The following is a 23,631-nucleotide window of genomic DNA, read 5'->3' on the forward strand; positions in this document are numbered from 1 at the left end:
CAGGGGTGCGGAGAAGTTAGGCCGCTTGTCTAACGTCACGCAGCCGATCAAGAAGCGTCACATTTCAAACTTGGCATTGAATGGCATTGATTGGAGCATGGCTGCCTCGGAGGCCTGGGCATGCTGAGAGAAAGTCCCGCACAGAAATGAAGCAGGACTGGGTTCTGGGAGGCACTGGGAGGGGCAGGAGGATGGGAGCCAAGAGACAAGAGGGTTTTGGAGATGGCTTCAGCTGGGACTTAGTCCTACTTCATTAGGAACAGGGAGGCAGAGCAGTGACCTCACAGGCACCGTTGACAGATCCTGGCTGCTGACAGGCTCCGCTCAGACTAATAGAACTGCCTGCCTGCCTGCCTGCTCGCGTCTCCGGTGCCCAGTGGGCAGCCAGAAGCAGCCCACACCCCTGCACACCTGGACCAAAGGGCTGGCCTTGCCTTTCCCTGGGCCCCTTGCCTGGGGCCACGGGCAGAAGGGAGAAAGGGCCAAGAGATGGATGGAGTGGGGAAACAAACACATCCCCAGCTCCCAGCCTGATTCTGCGCTGTGCTGGGGCCTTCGATGTGTATTGATGCGGCCCCTGGGCAGCTCCCTGCCCCACCTCAAGGAACCAACAGTCTGGCATTCTAGAACCTTCTCAGAGAGCTGTGGCCGTGATAAGTGGAGTTTGGTGGGCACCGAGTGGAAGGCAGACAGGCCAACTCACAGAGTGTCTGAGCTCCCAAAGGCCCCTCTCTTGGGCTGTCAGACAGCATGGTGAGGGAAGGCCTGGCTGATTCCTTTTCTAAATCTGCAGAAGCAAAAGCCAGAAAAGTAAAATATTTCCCAGCTACCCTGCCCCCACTGGCAAAGCACTTTGTGCCTTTTAAGAGCCTTCCTTGTTCTCTCAGATTATTTTGGTCCTCCAATCCTTCAAGATAGGAGTTACAATCTCCATTTTAAGAAAGAACCTGAGGCCCAGAGAGGTAAAGAGCTTTGCCTGAAGATACACAGCCAATAAGGAGCCGTGTGTGGAAGCTGCATCTTCCAGCTCCTTGTGTCTGGAGTGGGGAGGCCTCCAGTAGATGCTGGGGTTGGCCCAGCTTGAGGGAAGCTGAGCTGGTTCTGAAGCCTTCTCTCCTGGGGAGGAGGGGGGGGTGGGGCGCAGCTGCAGGTGGACCGGCCCAACTCCTGCCTGGAGTTTAGCATCCGCCTGCCTCACCCCCGTGGCCGGTGGGCGAGCAGAGGTTTTTTGGGACACGTGTTTCCACTTTCACTGGAGTTGGGAACTAATATCAGAAAAACCTGTGAAGCTGCTAATGGGATAATGGAGAGAGTATTTATTTATTTTTCGAAGGAGGCCTGTGAAGACTGGGGCAGGCTCAATGTGAGGCCGCAGAGGCGGGAGGTCAGCCTGCTGTTAACAGGGATTAAGCAGATAGCGTGGAATGAGGGGGTTTCCGGGGCAGAAGCTGGAGGCAGGGGCTGGCCCGGTGCTCTCAAAGTTAGCTCCCCCAGGAGAGAGCAAGTCTGGACACAAGGACTCAAGTCACTTCTAGACGGGGTCGGGGTTCGTGCTCGGAGCTTTCCTCCACGCCTGCTTCCTGCTGTCCCTGCCCAAGGCGCAGGCCCCCAGAGGTCATCAGATCAGTCTCCTCTAGGCAGTGTGTCCCCAACGGCATCCCGAGGAAAGTCTGGGTCTGCCTCCGTGCACAGCTTCAGGAGGGAGGCGGTTCATTTTGGTCCTTCAGGTGGAGCAGGACATCCCCAGGAACCTAGTTCTGTTTGAGAAATGTCCTCTTCACAAGCATGCCACAGCGGGCCTAGCATCCTCTGTCCCCACTACTAAACTGGGCTCCAGCATTGCCCTTGAACCTCCCAGTCCTAACCTGCTTAGGAGCCCCACTGAGCTTGAGAACAAGTGTCTTAGAGACCATGCAGTCCCATGGCTGCTAGCCATGAATTTGGCAGAGATGCTCAGAAGCACAAGGGCATGGTGGGACCCCAGGCCCTCCCCCACCCCAACCAGAGCAGCCCCACTTTTATTTGTTTTCCTTCTGGGCATTCTACCTCGGATTTCTCTCCAAATGCTAAAGTGCCTACTCCTGTAAAAAGCAAGGGAGCACTTCATCGTCTCGCCCCTCACCCACTCCGTATGGCAGAAATAACTCAGGGCTCAGAGAGAAGAGACTTGCCCAAGGTTACACACACTGGGTCCTGACTGCAAGTTCCTTGCCTCCTGGTCCAGGGCTGTCCCACCACAACCCTGCTGGAATCACCAGCATGAATTTGGGAGACTGAAAACATCACTTTAAGGAGCGAGGAAGTGGGGAGGAGAGTGTGGGTTGCGGTTTCCTGGGCCCCTGTAAATCCGTTTCATCATCTCTCTGGGCCAGCACAGGGCCTGCCCTTCTTACTGGGCTGCTGGGGGGTGAGTAGTCCTGGCCCGGGTTCTGGGGTCCTCTGTCCAGGTCAGGCTGCATTTCTCTTTTCGACGCCAGCCTGGGAGGCGAAGGTTCTGGAGACTTCCACCCCACTGCTTCCTCCACTACCACCTGGTAGGCATTCCAGGATTCCCGCTGCCTCAGGACATGCACTTAGCAAGCACTTGCCATGCTTCGGGGAGGCCTGGCTGCCCATGGCTTGAGAGATCACCCCCCTCCATCATGGGTGACTCTCCACCAGGGAAGCTCTTAAGGTTCTGGTCATACACAGCTCTGCTTTGCCAAGCCCTACTTACCACAACTACGTTCTATTTCCTCGGGAACATGGGCTTGACATTTGAAAGTTCCACTTCCAACCTGTCCCTCACCCCCACTCGCTTTCCTGTTCTGGTCCCTGGTGCAGTCTTTCCCTCAGGGAAGCAAGGAGAGGTGTTCAGGGAGGACACCCATCTGCCCCCATGCTGCCTGGCTGTGGGACAACAGGCTTAAATTATTCCTGGAGATTTAGGCAGACATCGGGAAGAACTTCCTGACCAATAGGGACTTCGAAACCAGAACAGAAACCAGAGGAAGACGGCGAGATCATTGGCCCTGGAGATAGTCCATACTGGCTGGGTGTGGGGGAAGCCTGAGGGACTGTCCAAGGTGGAGGTTGGTTACCTCTCAAGGGCCCCAGTCCTACACCTGGTCACAGGCCCAAAATCCGTGTTTCACTCCTTTGTTTGACAAATATTTGTGGAGCACCTACTCTGTGCTGGACATCTACTGGGTTCTGGACAAGAGTAGACAACAAGAGACACGGTGCCGACCCATCCGAGGTCATGGACAAGGAACTGGGCAACGTCAAGGTATACGTTGTTAGTGATAGAGAATGGGGAGCTGATGACAGGACACGTGAGCCAGTCAAGAGGGGAACTCGGAGGACTTCCTGGAGGAAGAGGGCTTGGACCAGAAAAAGAAGGAAAGCCCCGAACAGAGGAAGATCCTAGAACTATGTGGGCCTGGGACCTGTGCCCCAGTGAGATGCACCCAGAACCTCAGCTGGGCTCGTGTCAGGGAGCCTTTCCCTTTCATGGGTGATTTGCAGAAAATGGATAGCCCAGCAAAGAGGAAAATGAAATCACCAGATCACATGAGTGACAGTATCCTGGATAGATATCCCTATCAACTGTACATTTTGAGCCTCGCGCTTGGCACACACTAGGACCTCAATCAATTTTTGTTAAATGAATAAGACATTTGGTCAGTCTGGAACTCAGTCCTCCCCTCCCACTGGCCTCCTTTCTCCTCCAAACCTGCAACTCGTCTCAGCTCAGGATCCCACCAGGAGAGAATTAACCTCCAAGACATCCCAAGAAATGTGTTTACCAGGTCTTTCTCCTATAACTGTGTCCTACAAAGGAGTAAAACCAAAGACAGCTGTGCTAAGAGTATAGTGACGTGTGCTGAGTGCTTTCTATGTGCCAGGCACCGTTCTGATCACACCCCATTCACGCTCACATCCAGCCTCACAACTGCCGTGGATGATGCACTCCATCACGGTCTCATTTTTGCAAATGAGGTCACTGAAGCGCAGAGAAGCTGTGTATCTCACCCAAGGTCATGCAGCTAGTACATGTGGAAAGAAGCACTTTCTGTGTTCTGCAGGGTGTCAGGCATAGTTGGGGCCTTTAGTTGTTACACCAATTAAGAGAAGCAGGTATCATGTAAAGCTCGGAGAGTGAAGTGGCTTACCCAGCCTGGAATGATGCTCCTTGCCTCGCAGTACAGTGCTCTCTCCTCTGCACCCCATCAGTTCTCTGGGGTCTTTCTCAAACCGGGGTGCGAAGAGCTGCCCCTGGCCAGCTTTGGGAATGAAGCAGCTCCAGGAGGAGAACTGGCCCAGTGACTCGCCAGCAGGATTTATGTCCTGTCTAGGGCGGACAGTTTGGCTGCTGTATGAAAGGCTGCACAGAGCTCAAAGATGGAACTTGTTCCCATTAAACGATTGCAAATGTCAGGCAGCACGGCCTGGGAGCTCCTTGCGCACGCACCCAGGCGGCTGGGGGCCAGGCCGACCGGAACGAGCATGCCGGCTGACCTCATGGTTCCCCCTAATGCAATTAGAGCCCACTAGGAGACGGTGGGTTCCAACACAGAGCCTGAGCAACGTGCTCTCCAGGGGACACGGGGCACCCTGCCCCCCTCCTGAGAGATGGCGCTGGGACAGAGGGTGTTGTTCTAATTAATTGACTGAGATCCATTCCAGTGCAGATGGATGCAGAAATTACCTGCAGATGTGACTGCGCACAACCATTTTAACTGTCTGGGCTGTCACGCAGGCTCGGGGAGCCAAGGCTTCTCGGAGCCGGGTTCATTCCATGCAGCCCCCTGCCGCCGGACAGGGCAGACTTGTGCCAGCCTGAACTGATGAGTGATTGCTACCTCGTTCGGGCCTCCTGGCCATCAGCGCTTCTAGGGTCTGTGTTGTCCAGAGGCCCAGCCGGCAGGGGCTGACTCCCCCGTGGTGCTGGCTAATGGCTTCATGGAGGGCTTCTGCAGGGGCACCTGGAAGCAAGGTGCCATGGTCCTCTGTACACGCTCTTGCTCCCGGGGGGCCTGAGTCCTCCTCCATGCGCTGCAAAGCCCCTTCCCTGGGTCTTCGAGTCCCTATGCACTTTTGGATTGTACAAAACCAGATAACAAGCTATAGCAGTGCTTCCCACACTGATGACACAAGATCCATGAGAACACTGATTGATTCTTCCTCCATTTTCAGCACCCATGAGGCTCCCGATTCTGTTCCTTGCTGGGACATAACAGAGGACCGGGCCTGGCCCCTGCTCTGGAGGAGCTCACAGTCCAGGGGAAGGAGATCGATGTATAAATAGCTGGTCACCATAGAACGGGATGGGCTGTTCTCCCGGAGTATGAGGTACTGGGAAGCATCAGATGAGGGAGGCGACTCGGCCTGGGTAATCAAGGCAGACTTCACAAAGGAGGTGATGTTTCAACCGCAAGCAAAAAGAACGTCCCTGGGTGGATACAGGGAGAAGGACTTCTGGGCAGAAGCCTGCGGACAAAGGGATGGGGGCAGGGGAGACCTGAGCAGTATGCTGGGAGATGAAGAGAGGGGCCAGCAGGCTAAGGAGAGGCTGTGAATATCCTGCTCGTTTCATGAAGAGTTTGGGTCTCTACCTGGACACTCTGGGAATCTTTGAAAGACTTCAGAAGTAAGAGGACCACATAGTTAGAGCTCTACTTTGCAGCAACCCTCTTGGCAGAGGGTGGACTGGAAGGGGGGAGACTGGGGGCAGAGGCAGCAACAGTCCCGGCAGCAGGAAAAGGGAAGGACAGATCTGTGAGAGGGGTGGACAGGGCCACCTCACCTGGAGTGGGATGGGGGAGGGGAACGAGGAGGCAGGAAAGAAGAGGAGTCAAGGTGGATAAGCCTGGGAGGGAGCCCTGGCGGGGAGGAGGAGGAGGGTTCTGCTGAAGGCACGACCCTGCGGGTCCCAACTCAGGGAAACGACAGCTGCATTATGGTCCTGGCTGCATTCAGTTTTGTGAAGCCTTCCCTTCCCTCAGCCTCTATTTCCCCATATCAAGTGAGATGTTAATTCCTACCTCTCTTCCGTCCATTTCCTCCCAATATGGAGAGGGTAAGTGGGAAATACTAGGGGAAGGTATGAGGAGCTCTTTGAAGGGAAGTCCTTCTTCAAGCCAGTCTGTGGTGTCCTCTGAGCCTCTGGGTCCACTGTGGGTGGAGGGGGGTGGGGGGGGCAGAAGAATCCCAAGCCAGGCTTTCTGTGAGCCCTGAAACTTCCTCACGTAGCCTCCTTGGCAGCCGTCCAAACCTTCCCTCTCTCTTCAAGCCCCCGCTGGCTGGTGCCCCATAGCAAACCACCTTGCCTCCTACCTGCCACCCAGATGATGCTCCTTCCCTTTCCTCCCTCCCCCCACACCCATTGGGACTGCTTGTGTCCTTCCCTGCCCGGGCCTGAGCCAGCCTCTCCACCTGTGCCCTGGGACTCGGTGCCACCAACCATCCCCTCTCACCTACACAAACAGTTCCTGTCCCCTCCATTCTAACAGAGCCTCTACATCTCCTTCAAGCTATTGTCTTCCTTTCCCTCTTGAAAGTCTGCACTCTTCACTCCATGGCCTCATCCCATGTCACCCCTCAGTCCATGCAAGCTAGCTCCCCTACAACCCAAGAAACTCATCTTTTTTATTAATGTTTTATTTATTTTTGAGACAGAGACAGAGCATGAGCGGGGGGAGGGGCAGAGAGAGGGGGAGACACAGAATCCGAAGCAGGCTCCAGGCTCTGAGCTGTCAGCACAGAGCCCGACTCAGGGCTCGAACTCACAAACCGTGAGATCATGACCTGAGCCGAAGTTGGACGCTTAACTGACTGAGCCACCCAGGCACTCCAAGAAACTCGTCTTAAAAAAAAATTGTTTTTAATGTTTTTTTTATTTTTAAGAGAGAGAGAGAGACAGATCATGAAAAGGGAGAGCAGAGAGCAAGGGAGACGCAGAATCCGAAGCAGGCTCCAGGTTCTGAGCTGTCAGCACAGAGCTCAATGAGGGGCTGGAACTCACAAGCTGTGAGGTCATGACCTGAGCCAGTCAGATGCCCAACCAACTGAGCCACTCAGGCACCCCTCTCCCCACCAAGAAATTCTTCTTACAGAGATCACAGCCTGCGTGGTTCTGTCCTTACCCTACAGAACCCCTCCACACTCTTACCAGCCTAGACCTTCCTTCTTCTTGGAACTCTCCTTCCTTGGCTCCTGGCCCCCAGGACCTTCTGGTTCTCCTCTGACCCTCTCTGACATCAACTTGGGCCATGTAGTCCAGGGTGAGATTCCCTAACAAGGTCCCTCGGATGCCTCTTCTCTCTGCACACATTCTCCCAAAGCTTTATCACTCTAGTGCTGACTCCTCTGATGATGTCCAAACCTATCTGTCCAGAAATGGGCTGGGCATCCCCCCACCCCTGACACTACTCATATGCTGTCTCCCACCACCCACCCCAAAACTCATTCAGCTCCTGTGTCCCCGACCTTGGTGTATGGCTAACAACTTGAAGCCATTGTCCCTCATTCCCTACATTTATTACCAGCTTGGTTGACCCCACCCTCCAAACCTCTCTGGAATGGGCTTCTCTTCATCTCCACTGCTGGAGCCCTGGTTTGATCTTCTATCTCACATCTGGACAGCCTCTCTGTCCTCCTCCGCCTGGGGTGACCCTTCTTCCAGGTCCCCGTATGCCTGGCCTTGGGCTTCCCCTCCCACCTCATCTGCCACTGACACCTCTCTCCACTCTGCCCCCCTTGCCTTCCTGCTCCTTTCTGAACATACCAAGCTGGCTTCCACCGCAGGACCCTCTGGAAGACTTTTCCATCAGATCAGCAGTTTTCAAACTTTTTGGTCTCATGACCCCATTACATTTTTTTAAATGTTTATTTTATTCTGAAGGATGGGCAGAGAGAGAGAGGGAGAGAGAGAGAAAATCCCAAGCGGGCTCCGCACTGTCAGCACAGAGCCTTCATGGGGCTCGATCTCATGAACCATGAGATCATGGCCTGAGCCGGAATCAAGAATTGGACGCTTCACTGACTGAGCCACCCAGGCGCCTCGGCACCATTACATTCTTAAAATTGAAGACCCCAAGAAATACAAATCAAAACCACAATGAGATACCACCTTACACCTGTCAGAATGGCTAACATGAACAACTCAGGCAACAACAGATGTTGGCGAGGATGTGGAGAAAGAGGATCTCTTTTGCATTGTTGGTGGGAATGCAAGCTGGTGCAGCCACTCTGGAAAACAGTATGAACGTTCCTCAAAAAATTAAAAATAGAACTACCCTACGACCCAGCGATTGCACTACTAGGTATTTATCGAAGGGATACAGGTGTGCTGTTTCAAAGGGACACATGCACCTCAATGTTTATAGCAACACTATCAACAATAGCCAAAGTATGGAAAGAGCCCAAATATCCACCGACGGATGAATGGATAAAGAAGATGTGGTATATATATACAATGGAGTATTACTCGGCAATCACAAAGAATATGAAATCTTGTCATTTGCAACTACGTGGATGGAACTAGAGGGTATTACGCTAAGCAAAATTAGTCAGAGAAAGACAAATATCATATGACTTCACTCACATGAGGACGTTAAGACACAAAACAGATGAACACAAGGGAAGGGAAGCAAAAATAATATAAAAACAGAGAGGGGGACAAAACAGAAGAGACTCGTAAATATGGAGAACAAACAGAAGGTTACTGGAGGGGTTGGGGGAGGGGGGACGGGCTAAGTGGGTATGGGGCATTAAGGACTCTACTTCTGAAATCATTGTTGCACTATATGTCAACTAATTTGAATGTAAGTTAAAAAAAAAAGAAAATTAAAAGAAAAACGGAGTAATTTACTTGTTAAATCAAAAGGATTACGACATAAAAAAAAATTGAGGCCCCCAAAGAGCTTCTGTTTGTGTTTATGAGGGTTACGTGGGTTATTAGAAATTAAATCTAAGAATGTTTTGAAACAGTCGAGCGCACAAGCACGTGTCCTATTAGCTGTCAGAGCAATGATGTCATTACATGTCATGGGGCATTGCAAAGCCCCCTTGTACACTCATGAGAGAATGTGAGTAGAAATAACATACAGTGTGTCAGTGTTATGCCACGTTTTCACCAGCAGATCCCCTGAAAGGGGCCCGAGTCCCCAGACAACACTCTGAGAACCATTGCACCAGATAACGCATCTCTGTTTCTTTCACTTCATTTGTGCACACGTTGCCTTCTCAGAAAGCCTTCTCTGCCCCTCTTGGCCCCTCCCCGAGTCAGTCTATCCCATTACTCTTACCATCAAAATTATCCATTTCCTTGCCTCCTTTGTCACTCCCCACCAGGATGCAAGCTCCATGCAGGTGGAGGTCCAGACTCTAGTTCAGCTTGGAGCCCAGCATAGCACCTGGCACATAGTAGACACTCAAAGACAGATTTTTAAATGAATGAGTTGTTCTCAAGCCTTTGCCGTGTATTAAAGTCATGGGGGAGAGGGCTGTGCTTTTAAAATGACTGCATTCCCGCCAATTAAACCAGAATTGTGGGGGTGGATGCAGGCATTGGCGCTTCTTAAAGTGCCCCAAGTGACTCCAATGTGCAGCCAAGAATAAGAACCACTGGTCTAAATTTTTTTTTAATGTTTGTTTATTTTTGAGGGGGGGAGGGGCAGAGAGAGAGGGAGACACAGAATCCGAAGCAGGCTCCAGGCTCCGAGCTGTCAGCACAGAGCCCGATGTGGGGCCCGAACCTACGGGCTGTGAGATCATGACCTGAGCCGAAGTCGGACGCTTAACCGACTGAGCCACCCAGGCTCCCCTGGTCTAAATTCTTACATCCTCACCGATGGAGAGGCTGTTTTCCCTGACTCGGTCAGAGTTACACACAGAGTATAAACGATGGCAGCTCCAGGGCTTGCCAGTCTCCTGCTGGCCCCCGCGGCCAGACCTAGGGGTGGTGAGTTGGAGGAAGCTATTAGGTTAGAGTCCTCCACGGGGGAGGAGTGCCCTCGGATCCCACGTCTTGGACCAAAGCGGCGGGTCCACAGCGTGCGTCACTGGCACTGGTTATGCTCACGCACGTCCACAGGGCTCCCTGCACCGGGTGCACTTGCCCCCATGCAGTGGCATGGAATCCTCATGCTTTGGTAACTCACGGAGAATGACGGTGACTTCAGCGGATAGACACAGAAATGAGGCAGGTCCCCAGATCGCCCTGGGCCGGGGGAAGTCTCAACATCCACCGCCCTTGCCTCTGAAGTGTAGCCAAGTGCAGCCAGGAAATGACACACCTTCCTCTCCTATGTGAGCAACGCTTCCCTCACCGAGCAGTCACCAGAACCCCTGCCTGCTTCAGGGACTCTCAGGCCCGTGCTGGGAACTTCTGCTCAGGGCTGGTGTCAGCCACCATGCGGCCCGGAGCAGCTCCTGAGGCGAGAGTTGCTAGGGCGAGACGATGTACCCAGCACCATGTTGGGTGTGCTCCACACGTGGGCTTGTTTTGTTCTGGTGGTTGTCAGAGGGAGATAATGGTCCCCATTGCCCAGGGGAGGAAACTGAGGCACGGAGAGGTTTAGATGACTTGACCAGGGACACCCCGCCAGGTCTGTCTCAGACGACTATGCAGTAGATTGACTACTGGGGCTCGTCAAGGATGAAAATGGCAGATCGGCAGTGTGACCTTGGAGAAATCACATGACCCTCCTAAATCCGGCTCCTTAGGGAAACAGTGCCTACGCCACGGGGTTGTTATAATGGATACAAAGCTCTCGATATAAGCATGAAGCAGAGAGATTGCTCAGTAAATAGTAATTACAGGATTATTCTTGTTGGTTCCCCAATCCTTCCCATTACACCCCGGCACTTCTCAGAGGAAAATGACTTGTACTTGTATACAATTTAAAGTTCTTCCTCATGTATCAGCCCATTTACTTTTTTTGCAGTGGCCCTACGAAGTTGAAACTTTTGTCCACCCCACCGTGTTTTTGGTCTTTTGATCAAGACAGTGGGGTCCAGAGAGGTCAAGTTACCTGCTCAGGTGCCCCAGGGGTGAGTGGCAGACGTCCCCATTCCCGGTCCAGAACCTTCTCCCCCACACTGCAGCAGCAGCTGCAGAGGCCCATGACCAACCCTGATCCCAAGCAGAGGTTACGCCCTGGGTTCCTGGGAAGGAGAGAGGCGGGGAAGCCTGAGGTGGGAGGGGGTGCAGAGAGGAGGGTGGGGCTGTGTCCTTGATGTGGTGGCTGGGCCCATTCGGGGTTGTCGCCACAGTCCTAGGGCTTGGCTGGGGCAGCAACCGCCGTTTCCGCTGGTGTGGCAATGCCGGGTGGATCTGGAAACCCACGCCAGGCGGGGTTGGGGGAGGGAGGATGCTCTGCCTGGCCTGGTCTGTGGCTCTTTGTCAGGGTGGGGGTCCACTCCTGGCCTGTTTGATTTCCATTATCTGGCCCTAGGGTGCTCCTAGACCCCCACTTCCTCCTGCTGGAGTGCATTAGCCAGAAATCATTTCTGAAAGGTGACAATGGGCCAGGAGCAGCTGAGTGGGACTGGGAAGCACCTCTTCAGGGCCTTTGAAGACATGGTCGCATGGTGGGGATGGCCTGTAACCAGAAGGTCGGGTAATAGGAGCCTTTGGGAGCGGAGCAAGGCCAGATTCCTCACTGAAGGATAAGTCATCTGCTCTGCACAGGCTCAGACTTGGGAGGAGAGGGGGTCTGTCCACAGGTCTGAGGGAGCTACTACCAGGAGGAAGCAGGGCAGGACCAGCAACATACTTTGCAGGGCCCAGTGCCAAATGAAAATCCCCCCTTCTTGTCCACAAGCTATTAAGAATGTCCAGCAGGTGACGGCAGAGCATTTAGCCAAGGCGGGTGACCCTTAGATGCACAGGTCACATGTCCATGAAGCCACCCTGAAGTGGGATCGAGGGAAAGTGAGCCAAGGAGGAAGTCGCACGAAGGGCAGCCACAGGGGTCTTCTTTCGGCCCTGATGACCTCCTGACCAAAACAAAGAGAAGCTGCAAACATAAAGACAAATAGGTCTGGAGCCACACTCAATGTTTCCTAGACGGACAGCACGCTCCGCTGGGGCATTTGTAGCTCTCCCGAGTAACCCGGTCCACCTCGGCCAACCAGCATCCTCAGAGCGCCCAGGTCTTGCCTTATTTGGAGGAGGGAGGGCATTCAACTTGTATCTCTGTCTTGGGGGAGTTCGAAGTGCTGGGAAAAGATGTCATGCCTTTTTTTTTTTTCCCCCATTTGGGAAAAAGGCGTCTGGAGCTATTCCTTTAGTTTACGGAACTGACAACCAAGGATGGTGAGTACAAAGGGTGATGGCCCAGGAAAGAGTCAAAATATTAATAACGGGCTTGGTTGGCACTGTCCTCCAGTCCCCCGCCCTGGGGTTCGTGTGGCCGGGAAGCCTGATGTCTCTGTTTCAGCAGTGGGATCAGAACCAGCTTTCAGAGCAACATAAGCCAGGGGTAATTTTTAGCACAGACGTAACTTTCTAGTTCTTTTTCCCTACCTCTCATTTTTCAGTTGCCTTTAAAGAGGCCGCAGAGAGCTGAAAAACAAATCCAAGTTTAAAGAGACAAGTGCAAAAATGCAAACCGGGCAAGGGGACAGAGCCACCAGCTGGACAAAATGTGCCTGGAAAATAGCATCCTCTGCTTGGCAGGTGCTGGGAATTTATGGCTGAGTTTTGCAGACTTTCACCACGTTACGAGCCAGCTCAGGAGACCCTCATAAAACCCTGCTTATATGAAAGAACAAACTAGCTGATAAAAGTCAGCTGCTGCCTATAAACGCGCTGTGGGGATTGCAATTGAGTGGTGGATTTATTAGTCTGGGCTCTTTGTGCAAGTTAAGAACTACTGCCCACGGCAGAATCGGGAAGGATTGCTCTCTGCTCACATGACGACAAGCGGGCCATGCTCACCCCTCCCCGGTTACTTTCTCCATTAGAGACCGGAGGGAAGATTCTCGCTGAGATTAGGTTGCTCGGGATCTACTCTTACACTCCCCTTTCTTCCTTCCCACAAAAACCTACCAAAAGAATCAAGTCACTCTCCATCTGCACTCCACACGTCCTTTATGACAGCAATTCTAACATGGGCTTACCTATCTGCCTGGCCCGCTGGACCATGTACTTCTGTCTCTTTGTATCCCCAGCAATCGGTTCTGTGCTGGGCACGCAGGGAGGCCTCTGAAGGAATGAATACAGATCTGGCAGACTATAAGGTGCCATATGCAGAAGTTACTCCCAGCCCTCTCTCTCTGCTGCTTTTTCTTAGGATTAAAGCCATCTTTCTCTTTTTTTTTTCTTTTCTTTCTTTCTTTCTTTCTTTCTTTCTTTCTTTCTTTCTTTCTTTCTTTCTTTCTTTCTTTTTCTTTCTTTCTTTCTTTCTTTCTTTCTTTCTTTCTTTCTTTCTTTCTTTCTTTCTTCTTTCTCTCTTTCCTTCCTTCCTTTTCTTTCTCTCTCCCTCTCTCTATTTTTAAATATTTACTTATTTTGAGAGGGAGAGAGAGAATCCCAAGCAGGCTCTGTTGTCAGCACAGAGCCCACCCCGAGGCTCCGGCTCACAAACTACCGGATCATGACCTGAGCTGAAAACATGAGCTGGACGCTTAACCAACTGAGCCACCCAGGCGGCCCTGGATTAAGGCTCTTTCTTTAAAAAAAAAAAAAAAAAAAAAAATTCTTTTAATGTCTATTTTTGAGAGAGAGAGAGAGACAGGGAGCGAGCAGGGGAGGAGCAGAGGGAGACAGAGTCCAAAGCAGGCTCCACACTCTGAGCTGTCAGCACAGCGCCCGACATGGGACTCAAACTCACGAACTGCGAGATCATGACCTGAGCCAAAGTCAGCTGCTTGACTGACTGAGCCACCCAGGTGCCCCCCAAGGCTCTTTCTTAAAGAATGACCCTGCAACAGAATAAAGGTGCTTGATAAGAATGCAGGCATTTAGCCCCTCCTCACACAGGCCAGATCAGAATCTCTGGGGCTGGGGCCCTAATATGCTGTACCAGGTACCAGTCTCAGAAAAAAAAAAAAAAAAAAAAAGGCTTTCTTTTGCACTCTATAGAAACCAAGCGGCGTTTCAGGAATGATGGGGAGAGAGAGTGCCTGGAAGATAAACCCATCATTCCTTAAGGACTGGCTATCTCCTCCCAGCCCTGGCATTAAGGGCAAAGGTGCAGGACTCTGGCAGACAGTCTAGGGACTCACTCCTGCCTCCTGGCTATGGGTCCAGAAGGGGGGCTAACTGGCAAGGTCACGGCCACCCAGAGAGAACCCTGCCTGCTTTCATGTGCCACTGCCGCACCTGATGGGGTCAGCACTGCACTCACCTCTGCATGGAATCCTGTCCCATGCAGGACCCCCAACTCTTGTCACAGCTGAGTGGGTGGCTGGGGTGCATTTGCCCTCTGCAGCAGAGGGGAAATGGTGGTGAAGGGAAAAGACTCCTCTCATCAAAGCCCGGAAAACCCTGATTCAAAATGTGGTGATGTCACTGATAAGCCATGGGTGCTTAGGAAACGCACCAGGTCTCAGAGCCTACTTGTTTCATGGCTTGTGTTAAAGAGGATCACAGAGCTACCCGTTTAGGTGACTCAGAGTCTGTAGTAAATTTCCACCCCTTACATGTTTACAAATTTACCCAAACCCCTTACATGTCTCCTCTCACTTAGGTCCTGTAAGGACCTATACCGTCATCTCCATTACACAAACGAACAAACTGTAGAGGAGAGAGGATGTCCCCAAGACTAGCTGGTGAGAGGCTGAGCTGAGACTTGAACCCAGGTCTGGGTCACTCACGATTCAGCACACTTTCCCAAGTGTATTATCTTCCTCTCCTCCCTGAGCTTGTTCCTCTAGATGCACGCCCTCCCAGGCAAATGTGCACAGAGAGAAGGGACCGACAACTCAGCACTCGGACAGCTGGGGATGGTACCTGGCTCCTATCATCCACATTAAAGTCAGACAATGAAGTCACCATGCAATCTGGACACTCTTTGGGCAGGGCAGAAGTCCTCTTCAGAGCCTAGGATGATCCCACCGGCTTTGAAAAACCCCTTCTCCACCATGAGAATTTTGAGGTCAAATTCTAAACGTGGATGCGGTAGAGACAGGAAAGAAAGAATCCTAAATTCATTTCATCCCAACAGATTGTCTCATTGAAAGGGACGGGGTTCTGACCCCCAAGAGTCTATTTCCCCAACTAAAGGAAACAGAAAAGAGCTCCCATCTAATATCTCAACCCCTATGCTATGGCATGCTTAAGGAGGGATCACTGGAAGCATTCCTGCTATGAGTCTGCTTAGTTTAGAAGTTAAATAGGAGTCCAGTAAAAATACCAACAGACTTCTTTCTTTATTGGGGGTGAGCCGGTGCAGTGGGATTAGCTAGTTGAAAAATTCCAGGGAAAACAGACATAATGAATGGGGGTGGGAGTACAGGAAGGTGGTGGAAACCCGTAAGACACTAAGACTTTGAAAACAACCTAAATGTCCGTCGGTAAGGGGCTACTTAAATAAACTATGGTATACCCAAACAACAGAAAAATATGCAACTATTCTAGAAAAAATTAAGGAAGCTCTTTATGTATTCACATAGAATGATCTTCGAGATACAGTAATTGGGGGAGGGGGGAGAGGTGCAAAGCTGAGTACACAACATGCTACAGTTTGTACAAAATTTGGGAGAAAACAAAAAAACCCATTTGCTCGTTATATTAGTTATCTATTGCTATGCGACAAATTACCCCAAAACTTAATGGTTTCAAACGAACGTTTATTATGTTTCCATGGGTCAGGAATCCGGCCACAGCTCAGCTGGTTGCCTTTGTCTTAGGTCCTCATGAAGTTGTAGTCGAGCTATTAGCTGGGGCTGTGGTCTCACCAGAAGGCTTAAGTCACAGGGGCGCAGGGGTTCTGCTTCCAAGCTCAGTCACGCGATTGCTGGCAGGCATCGGTCTCTCACACAAGCTCTCCACAGGGCCGACTTGGAACACTGCAGCTGACTTCTCCCAGCGTGAGGGATGCAAGAGGGAGTGATGGACCAAGATGGAGGCTGCAGTCTTAACAGCTAGTTTCAGAACGAACACCCCACCGCTCCCATAGAATCTAGGGCGCTGCCCCCCTCCCAGACCTACAAAATGAGGGTCTAAATTTTAACAAGAGCCCAGTGATTTCTATACACATTAAAGCTTGAGAAACACTGGTTTAAATCTTTCCCTGGTTGAACCGTAAACCTTTCTAGGGATCTCTTTCATCTGTCTCCAGAGCACATCATAAGGCCTGACACCCAAATGTCTTTTAAGTTTTATTTATGATTGTTAACGTATGTGATAGATTTTTTAAATTCCTGGGAGAACGTCTACCATATTGTTAAAAACAGTAGACAGTGTGCATTTTCACTTTCTGTAATACTTCAATCTTCTACAATGAGAATGTACAATCTTTATAAGTAGAAATACATGAAGATTTGGAAAAACAAAAGATATAATACATTCCTAAAATTGTATATGAGATGTACACTGGTGTATATTGTGTTGAGCTATTTTTAGAGATAGGAAAGTGAAAAGATGGCTAAAAAAGTTTTTTTTGAGTTTATCTAGGGACATCTGGGTGGCTCAGTCAGTTAAGCATCTGACTTCAGCTCAGGTCATGATCTCGTAGTCTGTGAGTTCGAGCCCTACATCGGGCTCTGCGCTGAAAGCTCAGAGCCTGGAGCCTGCTTCGGATTCTGTGTCTCCCTCTCTCTGTGCCTCTCCCCAGCTCATTCTCTTTCTCTCAAAAATAAATAAAAATTTAAAAATTTTAAAAATAATAAAAAAGTTTATCTAAAAAAATAATAATTAAAAAAATAAAAAGTTTATTTAACAGTATATACCAATGATGCCACATTTGTGGGGTTTTTTTAAATTTGTGGATATGGACACAGAAAGAGCCATATATCAAAATATCTCTGATGGAGTTTGTGTTTCATACTTTTCTACATTTAAAATTTTTCCTACAATTTTCCTCTGATTTTTTAAAAAGCATATAGATCACTTTTGTAGTAAAAAAAAAAAGTCATCTTCATTTTAAAAATATCTACACTCTTTATTAAGCCTCTCTACATCCAGTGACCCAGATTTTCCCACAGCCTAGGAAGCTGACAGGTCTGGAAGTACCCAACCATTTCACAGATGAAGGCACTGGGCTTCAGAAATAACGCCGATGGCCTGATTCTGGGCGCTCTTCTCCCACCGTGCAGCTACTCCAAGATCAGAGGGATGTGGAAAATCAGGTGCCAGCTTTGGTCAGAAAAAAACCCCCATCATTTTAGCAGTCTTACTATGCCCAGTTACTTAACTCTCAGACAGGGAACAGAGGAACACCATCGAAGACAAAGCACTGAGAATGATTCACGCTGCGCCACCTCCCCCTGGTGGCGGACTCCGGAAACTGAATGACGACGAGGAGCTAAAGCAGCTGGACAATGATAGACGACTCTGACTTACGAGTTTTCAAACTTTACGATGGTGCAAAAGCAATACGTGTCCACTGGAAACCGTACTTCAGATTTTGAATTTGGATCTTTTCTCGGACTGGCAATACGCGGTCTGATCCTCTCTTGTGACACCGGGTGACAGCAGTAAGCCCCAGCTTACGGTCAGCCCCAAGTTCACAAGGGTACACAACTTATACAGCCACTCCGTGCCCATACCACCCTTCTGTTTTGCAATCAATTACACGAGATATTCAACACTTTATGGTACAACAGGCTTGGTATTCAATGATTTTACCCAACTGTAGGCTAATGTGAGTGTTCAGGGCACATTTAAGGCAGGCTAGGCTGAGCTATGACATTTGGTAGGTTAGGTGTATTAAATGCATTTTTGACTCACGATATTTTCAACTTACATGATGACATTATCAAGATGTAACACCATTATAGGTCGAGGAAGATCTGTACTGTCTTCCATCAATATCACCCTTATTTCTTTAAATCATCAAGAAGAATCATCTTGCGTCAGGGAATCAGGTACTGATACAAATACACATAACAGGGCCGGGTGTCAACCAAGCTCAGAGCTTTGGATGATGCTCAGAGGGATGCCACTCTCTCCCCCGTCCTTTCCTTCCCTACCACATCTGTGGCTGTGGCTCCTGCCCCCAGTGTTCTCTTGCACTGCCTTTCCTGCATTCTCTCTGCCTCCATCATCCATTCCCGAGCCTAGAAAAGGGCAAGGGGTGTCCACGTACTTTCAACCATGACAGAGCAGAGGGAGGCCGCAACATTAGAAACATCTAACACAACCCTCCCAAGGGCTACTCCTCCGGCCCCAGGCACTAATCTTTCAAGTATGTTAGGTTACAATACTGACATTTCTTTGGAAATACCAGAATGCACCAGTATCAGCCTTCAACCGTGTCTCACTAGTATGCTGATAAACACACCACTTCCTTACTCTTCCAAGAAGAAGGAAACATTCAATAGGGTATCTGGAATAGGAAGAGAGAAAAACTGTGGCATATCACCTCTCCAGGGAACGTAAAACATCAGATTTATAAAAAATATGGAGGCACTGCAAGGGCATCTCTGTAAGACAGAGAGACACAGAGAAAGAAAGCAGACATGAAGGCATAAATGAAAACCAGTACCTTGTACAAGGGTTTGGTGTTCATCTTCTGAAATCCGGTCCCAGGCCTTGGGCAAAGCTTGGATGTTGGCCAAGTCTCCCCACTGGATGGAGGACAGGAGGCACTTTCTCTTCAGGTAACTTCCGGGAAGTTAAGGACTGCTCAAAAAGACAACGAAATATGCTGAAGGGAAAAATACCCTGGGGAGAGCTACGAGAAGCTAGAAGGGTAAGGGGTAGCTCTCTCGCACTCACCTATGTCACACATCTTTGCTGAGCACCTCTTCACTCACAGTGCTACAGGGCCAGAGGGATGAAACATCACCCCAACAATCTAGGATCTCACCACGCTGAGCAGAAAAACCAGAAAGTAGAAAGGGAGAATCTCAGGGACACAAAAGAGGAAACTCTGTGGCGGTTCAGAAGTTGAGTGACGAGTCCCTCCCATTTGGAGGGCCTCAGGAAGATTCCATCTGGCAAGAAAAGCATAAGGTGCAGAAGTGAGGAAGCATGGAATGGTTTCAGGGCCGAGTAAATCCTCCAATCTGGCCGGCTGGAACACGCACAGCAGTCAGAAAGGTGGCCGAGAAGGCAGGCTGAGCCAGAACACAAAGAGCACCGAAGACCCACATGGGGATTCTGGAAGCTGTCGAAAACTCCTTTATAAGCAACAGGCAGAACAAAGATGTCTTCAGGCTACCGTTGAGGTCCCTAGCCGGAGCCGGCTTAGAGGGAAAGAAGGCAGAGACAGAGAAACCTGTCAAGAGGCTGCACAGATCAAGGGGCCTCACAAGAGGCAAGAGACTATGGAAGAGGCAGTGCAGATAGAGAAGAAAAATACAAGAAGCGCCAAGGAAACGGATTCAAAACACCTGACAGGCGGCCGTGTGGACGTTGGGAGAAGAGTACCTGGCACACAGTCAGCGCTCAGTAACACTGGCTGCGGCTACTGCTCCCCTGCCTAGGCTGTCCCACTGCCTCCACAGCTGCCACCGCCACAGCTGCCACCAATGCAGTGAAAAAGGAAAGCGAGAGGGAGAGGGGGAAGGGGCTGCTGGAGTTCCCACACAATGATCACACAGGGTTGATCCTACACCTGGAGGGAAAGGGGACTGAGTGTGGCGGCAGGACCGAGGAGCTTGTGCTCCCAGGAGCGACCCGGCTGGAGGCAGCTGCGGGAAGCTGAACATCAAGGCTAGAAACGAGAATGAAGGGCGGATTGGGGAGTTACTCAAATGAAGGCAGAAACTGAAGCCAGAGCGGAGATGCGTGATTCAGGCAAGACTTATGAGAGGGGCGCCTGAGTGGCTCAGTCAGTGAAGCGGCCGACTTCGGCTCAGGTCGTGAACTCATGGTTCAGGAGTTCGAGCCCCGCACTGGGCTCTGTGCTGACAGCAAGGAGCCTGGGGCCTCCTTTCGGGTTCTGTGTCTCCCTCTCTCTCTGCCCCTCCCCTGCTCACACTCCATCTCTCAAAAATAAATAAACATTAGGAAAAAAAAAAAAAAGAATTGAGAGAAAAGGGCCAGAACTCCAATGAACTGGTGGTATTCCTGCAGCTCCCCTGGCTCCACACCACCCCAAGTCTTTCCTCCGAACTCAGCCAGGTGATACTGTGAGAAAACACAGGCTGATTATGTTATCCTTCTTCTCAAAACCTTCTAACAGCTTTCCACCTCACTCTGAGCAAAAGCCAAAATCCTTTCAAAGACCTCCAGGGCCCTATGAGGTCCAGCCCCATCTCTCTGACCGTGTCTCCTGTTAGGCTCCCCGTCCTCATCCGCTCTAGCCCTGCTGGCTTCCGCACTATTTCATGAACATGTCAGGCATGCTCTCCCCCAAAGGGCCTTTGCACTTGCGGTTTCCTCTACCTGGGACACGCTTCCCCCAAATATCACATGGCTCTCTCCTTCGCTCTCGTTAGGTCTTTTCTCAAATGCCACTAACCCAGTGAGCCCTCTCCTGCCCACCCTATTTCAAGTCAGGACTCAATGCTCATCCCTCACTTGCCCTGCTTTATTCTTCTCTAAGTTCAGAGATCAAAGAGAACTGACTGACCCATACTACGTAGTGGTATAATCTCACGAAAACTGAAAGACTTCCTGAAGCAGCTCTGGACGCTGCCTGAAACATGTGCAAAGGATACGAATTTCGATAATGTCTCTCAATATCTTGCAACCATTCCAACATGTCAGCCACCGAAGGGCTCACAACCGAAGCCTGGAGGACACCATCCATGCCAATCGTGTCTGCATGCTGCTCATAGGTCTGAAGCACTCGCTCCACGTGGCTGCTGACGGTGTCACGCACCTTGAGGAGGGCGGTTCTGGGGGAAAAGAAGTCTCGTATTAGGCAATATCATGAGAAAGGCCTAAGGCAGGGTTCCTCAACCTCAGCACACTCACATTTTGGCCTGGATGGTTCTTTGTGGTGGGGAGGTTGCCCTGTGTATTTTAGGATGTCGGGCAGCATCTTTGGCCTGTACCCACTAGATGACAGGAGCAAACCATGCCCCCACCCTCCCCGAGCTATGACGATCAGTAATGTCTCCAGGTATTGCCAAATGTCCCAATGGGAAAAATTGCTCTGGAGGCACAGACTACTGTGGATCCTCGGAAAGTTACTTATTCTCAATCACGTATAAAAATGGTCTGTCTTGCTCACTGCACACCCTAAGTACCTAGAACACGGACACCGGTGCACACAATGACAAACACTTGTTCAATGGATGAATGAGCAGAACGGGTTCTTATGAGGACTAAGTGCAATAACGTATATAAAATGCCCAGCAGGAAAGTGCCCACCTTATGGTAAATATTTTTATCATTCCACTGGTGACTCCAAGGGACCAGCCACCAAGAAGAAGGCTACAACTTCCAAAAGGACAAAGAATTCCCTAACCTAGAACTGGGGCTTTCGAAACGTGTGGCCTTGACTCACAATTAAAAAACAGACTTAGGGGCGCCTGGGTGGCTCAGTCGGTTAAGTGTCCGACTTCAGCTCAGGTCATGAACCATGGGTTCGAGCCCTGCGTCAGGCTCTGTGCTCACACCTCAGAGCCTGGAGCCTGCTTCAGATTCTGTGCCTCCCTCTCCCTCTGCCCCTCACCTGCTTGCTCACTCGCTCTTTCTCTCTCTCAAAAATAAATAAAACATTTAAAAATTAAAAAAAAAAAAAAAGAATGCCAAAAAAATAGACTTAAAGTAACAGCCCAATCCTCACAAATATGTCAACAACTGAAATAAAAGTACCTTAGAATATACCACAACATAATTTAATTGACTGATGGTCTATCTCTTCTAATCAACTAAGAAACTAAGTCCGGTTCATTGCTGTATTCCGAGCACCTTGCACTCGGCATCCCGTAAAGGCTTCGTGAATGTATTTTGTACAAATAAATACAAAGAAGGGCCCCATCTTTGACCATTTCCAAGTAGTCTATGGCACAGACTGTATACACTAGAACCTTCTCTTGCTCTAGTCAAGGAATGGCCTACGTGCCCTGCCTCTTGTTTATCCTCAATACTTAGAACTCTTAGAGGGTCTCCCGTTCGGCATACTAAGAGTTTAGAGATGTGCTATGCTTGGCACAGAGACATCAACGTATAGCAGAACAGAGTGGCAGCGGACCACTCTGGCCTTGACGTCAGGTAAACTTGGGTTAGATCCCAGCTTTACCATTTATCAGTTGTGTGACCACAGGCAATCTGATGGAGACTCGGTTTCCTCACCAGCAAAATGGGATGAAGTGAGGTTAAGTTAGAGATGCTGAAAAGATTTTATAATACCAGGGTAAAACCTTTGACTCTTAGCACCTCTGAAGTTTAAAGTACAATTCCTCACTGCTTTTTACAAAAGAACTGTAGAGGGGGGCTAATAAGCTTTCTCCATGGCTTTTCTCTTCTCCTTTTGTAACTTCTCCTAAGGCCACCACTGCCATGCCTTACGGGGCAATGGAAATGCCATAAAATGACTTTCTGACAAGAGGTCTCATTGTGCAACAAATGGGGCGGAGGGTTGGAAGGAGGGAAAGGTTGAACAGAGGAGGGAAGGTTGGGACACCTCCAAATATCATGCTCTCAAGTAAGGGAGAAAACTCTCTTCTGACTGATACTGGCTACTTATTAAAGACCAAGTTTTCCCATTTTTCCGCCAAGAAGGAGCGGCACTGAACTCTTACAGCCTCTCCTCTAACTTGTCCAAGACAGTGTCGCCAGCCCACAGCTGCTTGCGCCTCAGCCGCTCCTTTAAGTCTGGGAAGGCCCGAAGTGGTGGCACGTCCTCAAACCGCAGATTCTGGGCCGCCTGCAGCTGCTCTGCCAGGTTGCTGAGGGACAGCAGGAGGGGCTGGCAGTCCCTTAGCGCACTCTGCCACAGGCCCTGCTGCTCCTCCACCACCGGGAAGCACTGCTTCAGGGCCTCCTGCACCGCAAGCAGAGGTTGGTCTTGGGTCATCTTCTGCCGAGAACAAAAGCAGAAAGAAAAGAAAAGAAAAAAACCAACAACAGCATTAGGGCCGCAAGTGGGCGGGAGAAGTACCGGGTCCAGGAGTGATTCTCGTGTTCAAGTGAGGTTCAGCTAAGCCAGGGTCTCCTCGCGGGGGGCTGTCCATCCCTTCCGACAGGAAGTCCTGGCGCGCGGCGCTGTCTTACCTTCAGAGGGGCTCTCGGGGGCCGGGCCCTCGTCTCCCACCTCCGGAAGGGTGTCCGCTCTACCCGTCGGAGGAGGTGCGTCCGCGGCTAAGGCAGTCTCCGCGGTTTTAGACCGCGGATTCCGCAGGCCGGAGGGCTCTCTCCAAACGCGCGCTTCCCGAGCCAGAATCTTGTCTCCTTTCCTTGAAGCTGCCTTTCCGTAAACCAGCGAGAAAACTGAAAGCTAACACCGTCAAATTTTGAGGACCCGCCAGGGATACCCCCAAGCGTCCGCAGTCTCGCTGCGCATGCCCCTGCGAGGCTGCTTAGTCGCGAACCTATGTCGTCACCGCAATGCCTTCTGGGTGTTGTAGTCCTACATG

General features: G+C 50.6%; 1 protein-coding gene across 4 annotated transcripts; it reads right to left on the reverse strand.

The window, feature by feature from the left end:
* AIRIM (AFG2 interacting ribosome maturation factor) lies at positions 1-23,601 on the reverse strand. 4 transcript variants are annotated; one of them, XM_053211662.1, is made up of 6 exons: positions 23,404-23,598; positions 23,270-23,372; positions 22,798-23,075; positions 20,764-20,943; positions 18,642-18,760; positions 1-123 (listed from the first exon to the last, which is right to left on the reverse strand). In XM_053211662.1, the coding sequence occupies exons 3-6, from the start codon at positions 23,070-23,072 to the stop codon at positions 65-67; spliced, it is 633 nt and encodes a 210-aa protein (XP_053067637.1). In that variant the 5' UTR covers positions 23,073-23,075; positions 23,270-23,372; positions 23,404-23,598; the 3' UTR covers positions 1-64. The 4 variants fall into 4 exon arrangements, with proteins under 4 accessions (XP_053067637.1, XP_053067626.1, XP_014925804.1 ...); XM_053211651.1 differs by lacking the exon at positions 1-123 and adding an exon at positions 13,327-13,914; XM_015070318.3 differs by lacking the exon at positions 1-123 and adding an exon at positions 15,566-18,482 and having other exon boundaries at positions 23,404-23,595.
* Positions 23,602-23,631: the final 30 nt, after the last annotated feature.

The sequence above is a fragment of the Acinonyx jubatus genome, chromosome C1 (assembly GCF_027475565.1).
Source record: "Acinonyx jubatus isolate Ajub_Pintada_27869175 chromosome C1, VMU_Ajub_asm_v1.0, whole genome shotgun sequence".
Classification (NCBI taxonomy): Eukaryota; Metazoa; Chordata; class Mammalia; order Carnivora; family Felidae; genus Acinonyx; species Acinonyx jubatus.

Bases quoted from the DNA above. Each gene is read 5' to 3' on its own strand.
- AIRIM (XM_027059619.2), bottom strand. From the start codon at position 23,072: ATGACCCAAGACCAACCTCTGCTTGCGGTGCAGGAGGCCCTGAAGCAG. The intron at 20,944-22,797 runs GTAAGAGTTCAG...CTTTTCCCCCAG, and splicing joins GACAAGTTAGAGGAGAGGCT to AACCGCCCTCCTCAAGGTGC. The intron at 18,761-20,763 runs GTATCCTTTGCA...ACTTCCCGGAAG, and splicing joins GAGAGACATTATCGAAATTC to TTACCTGAAGAGAAAGTGCC.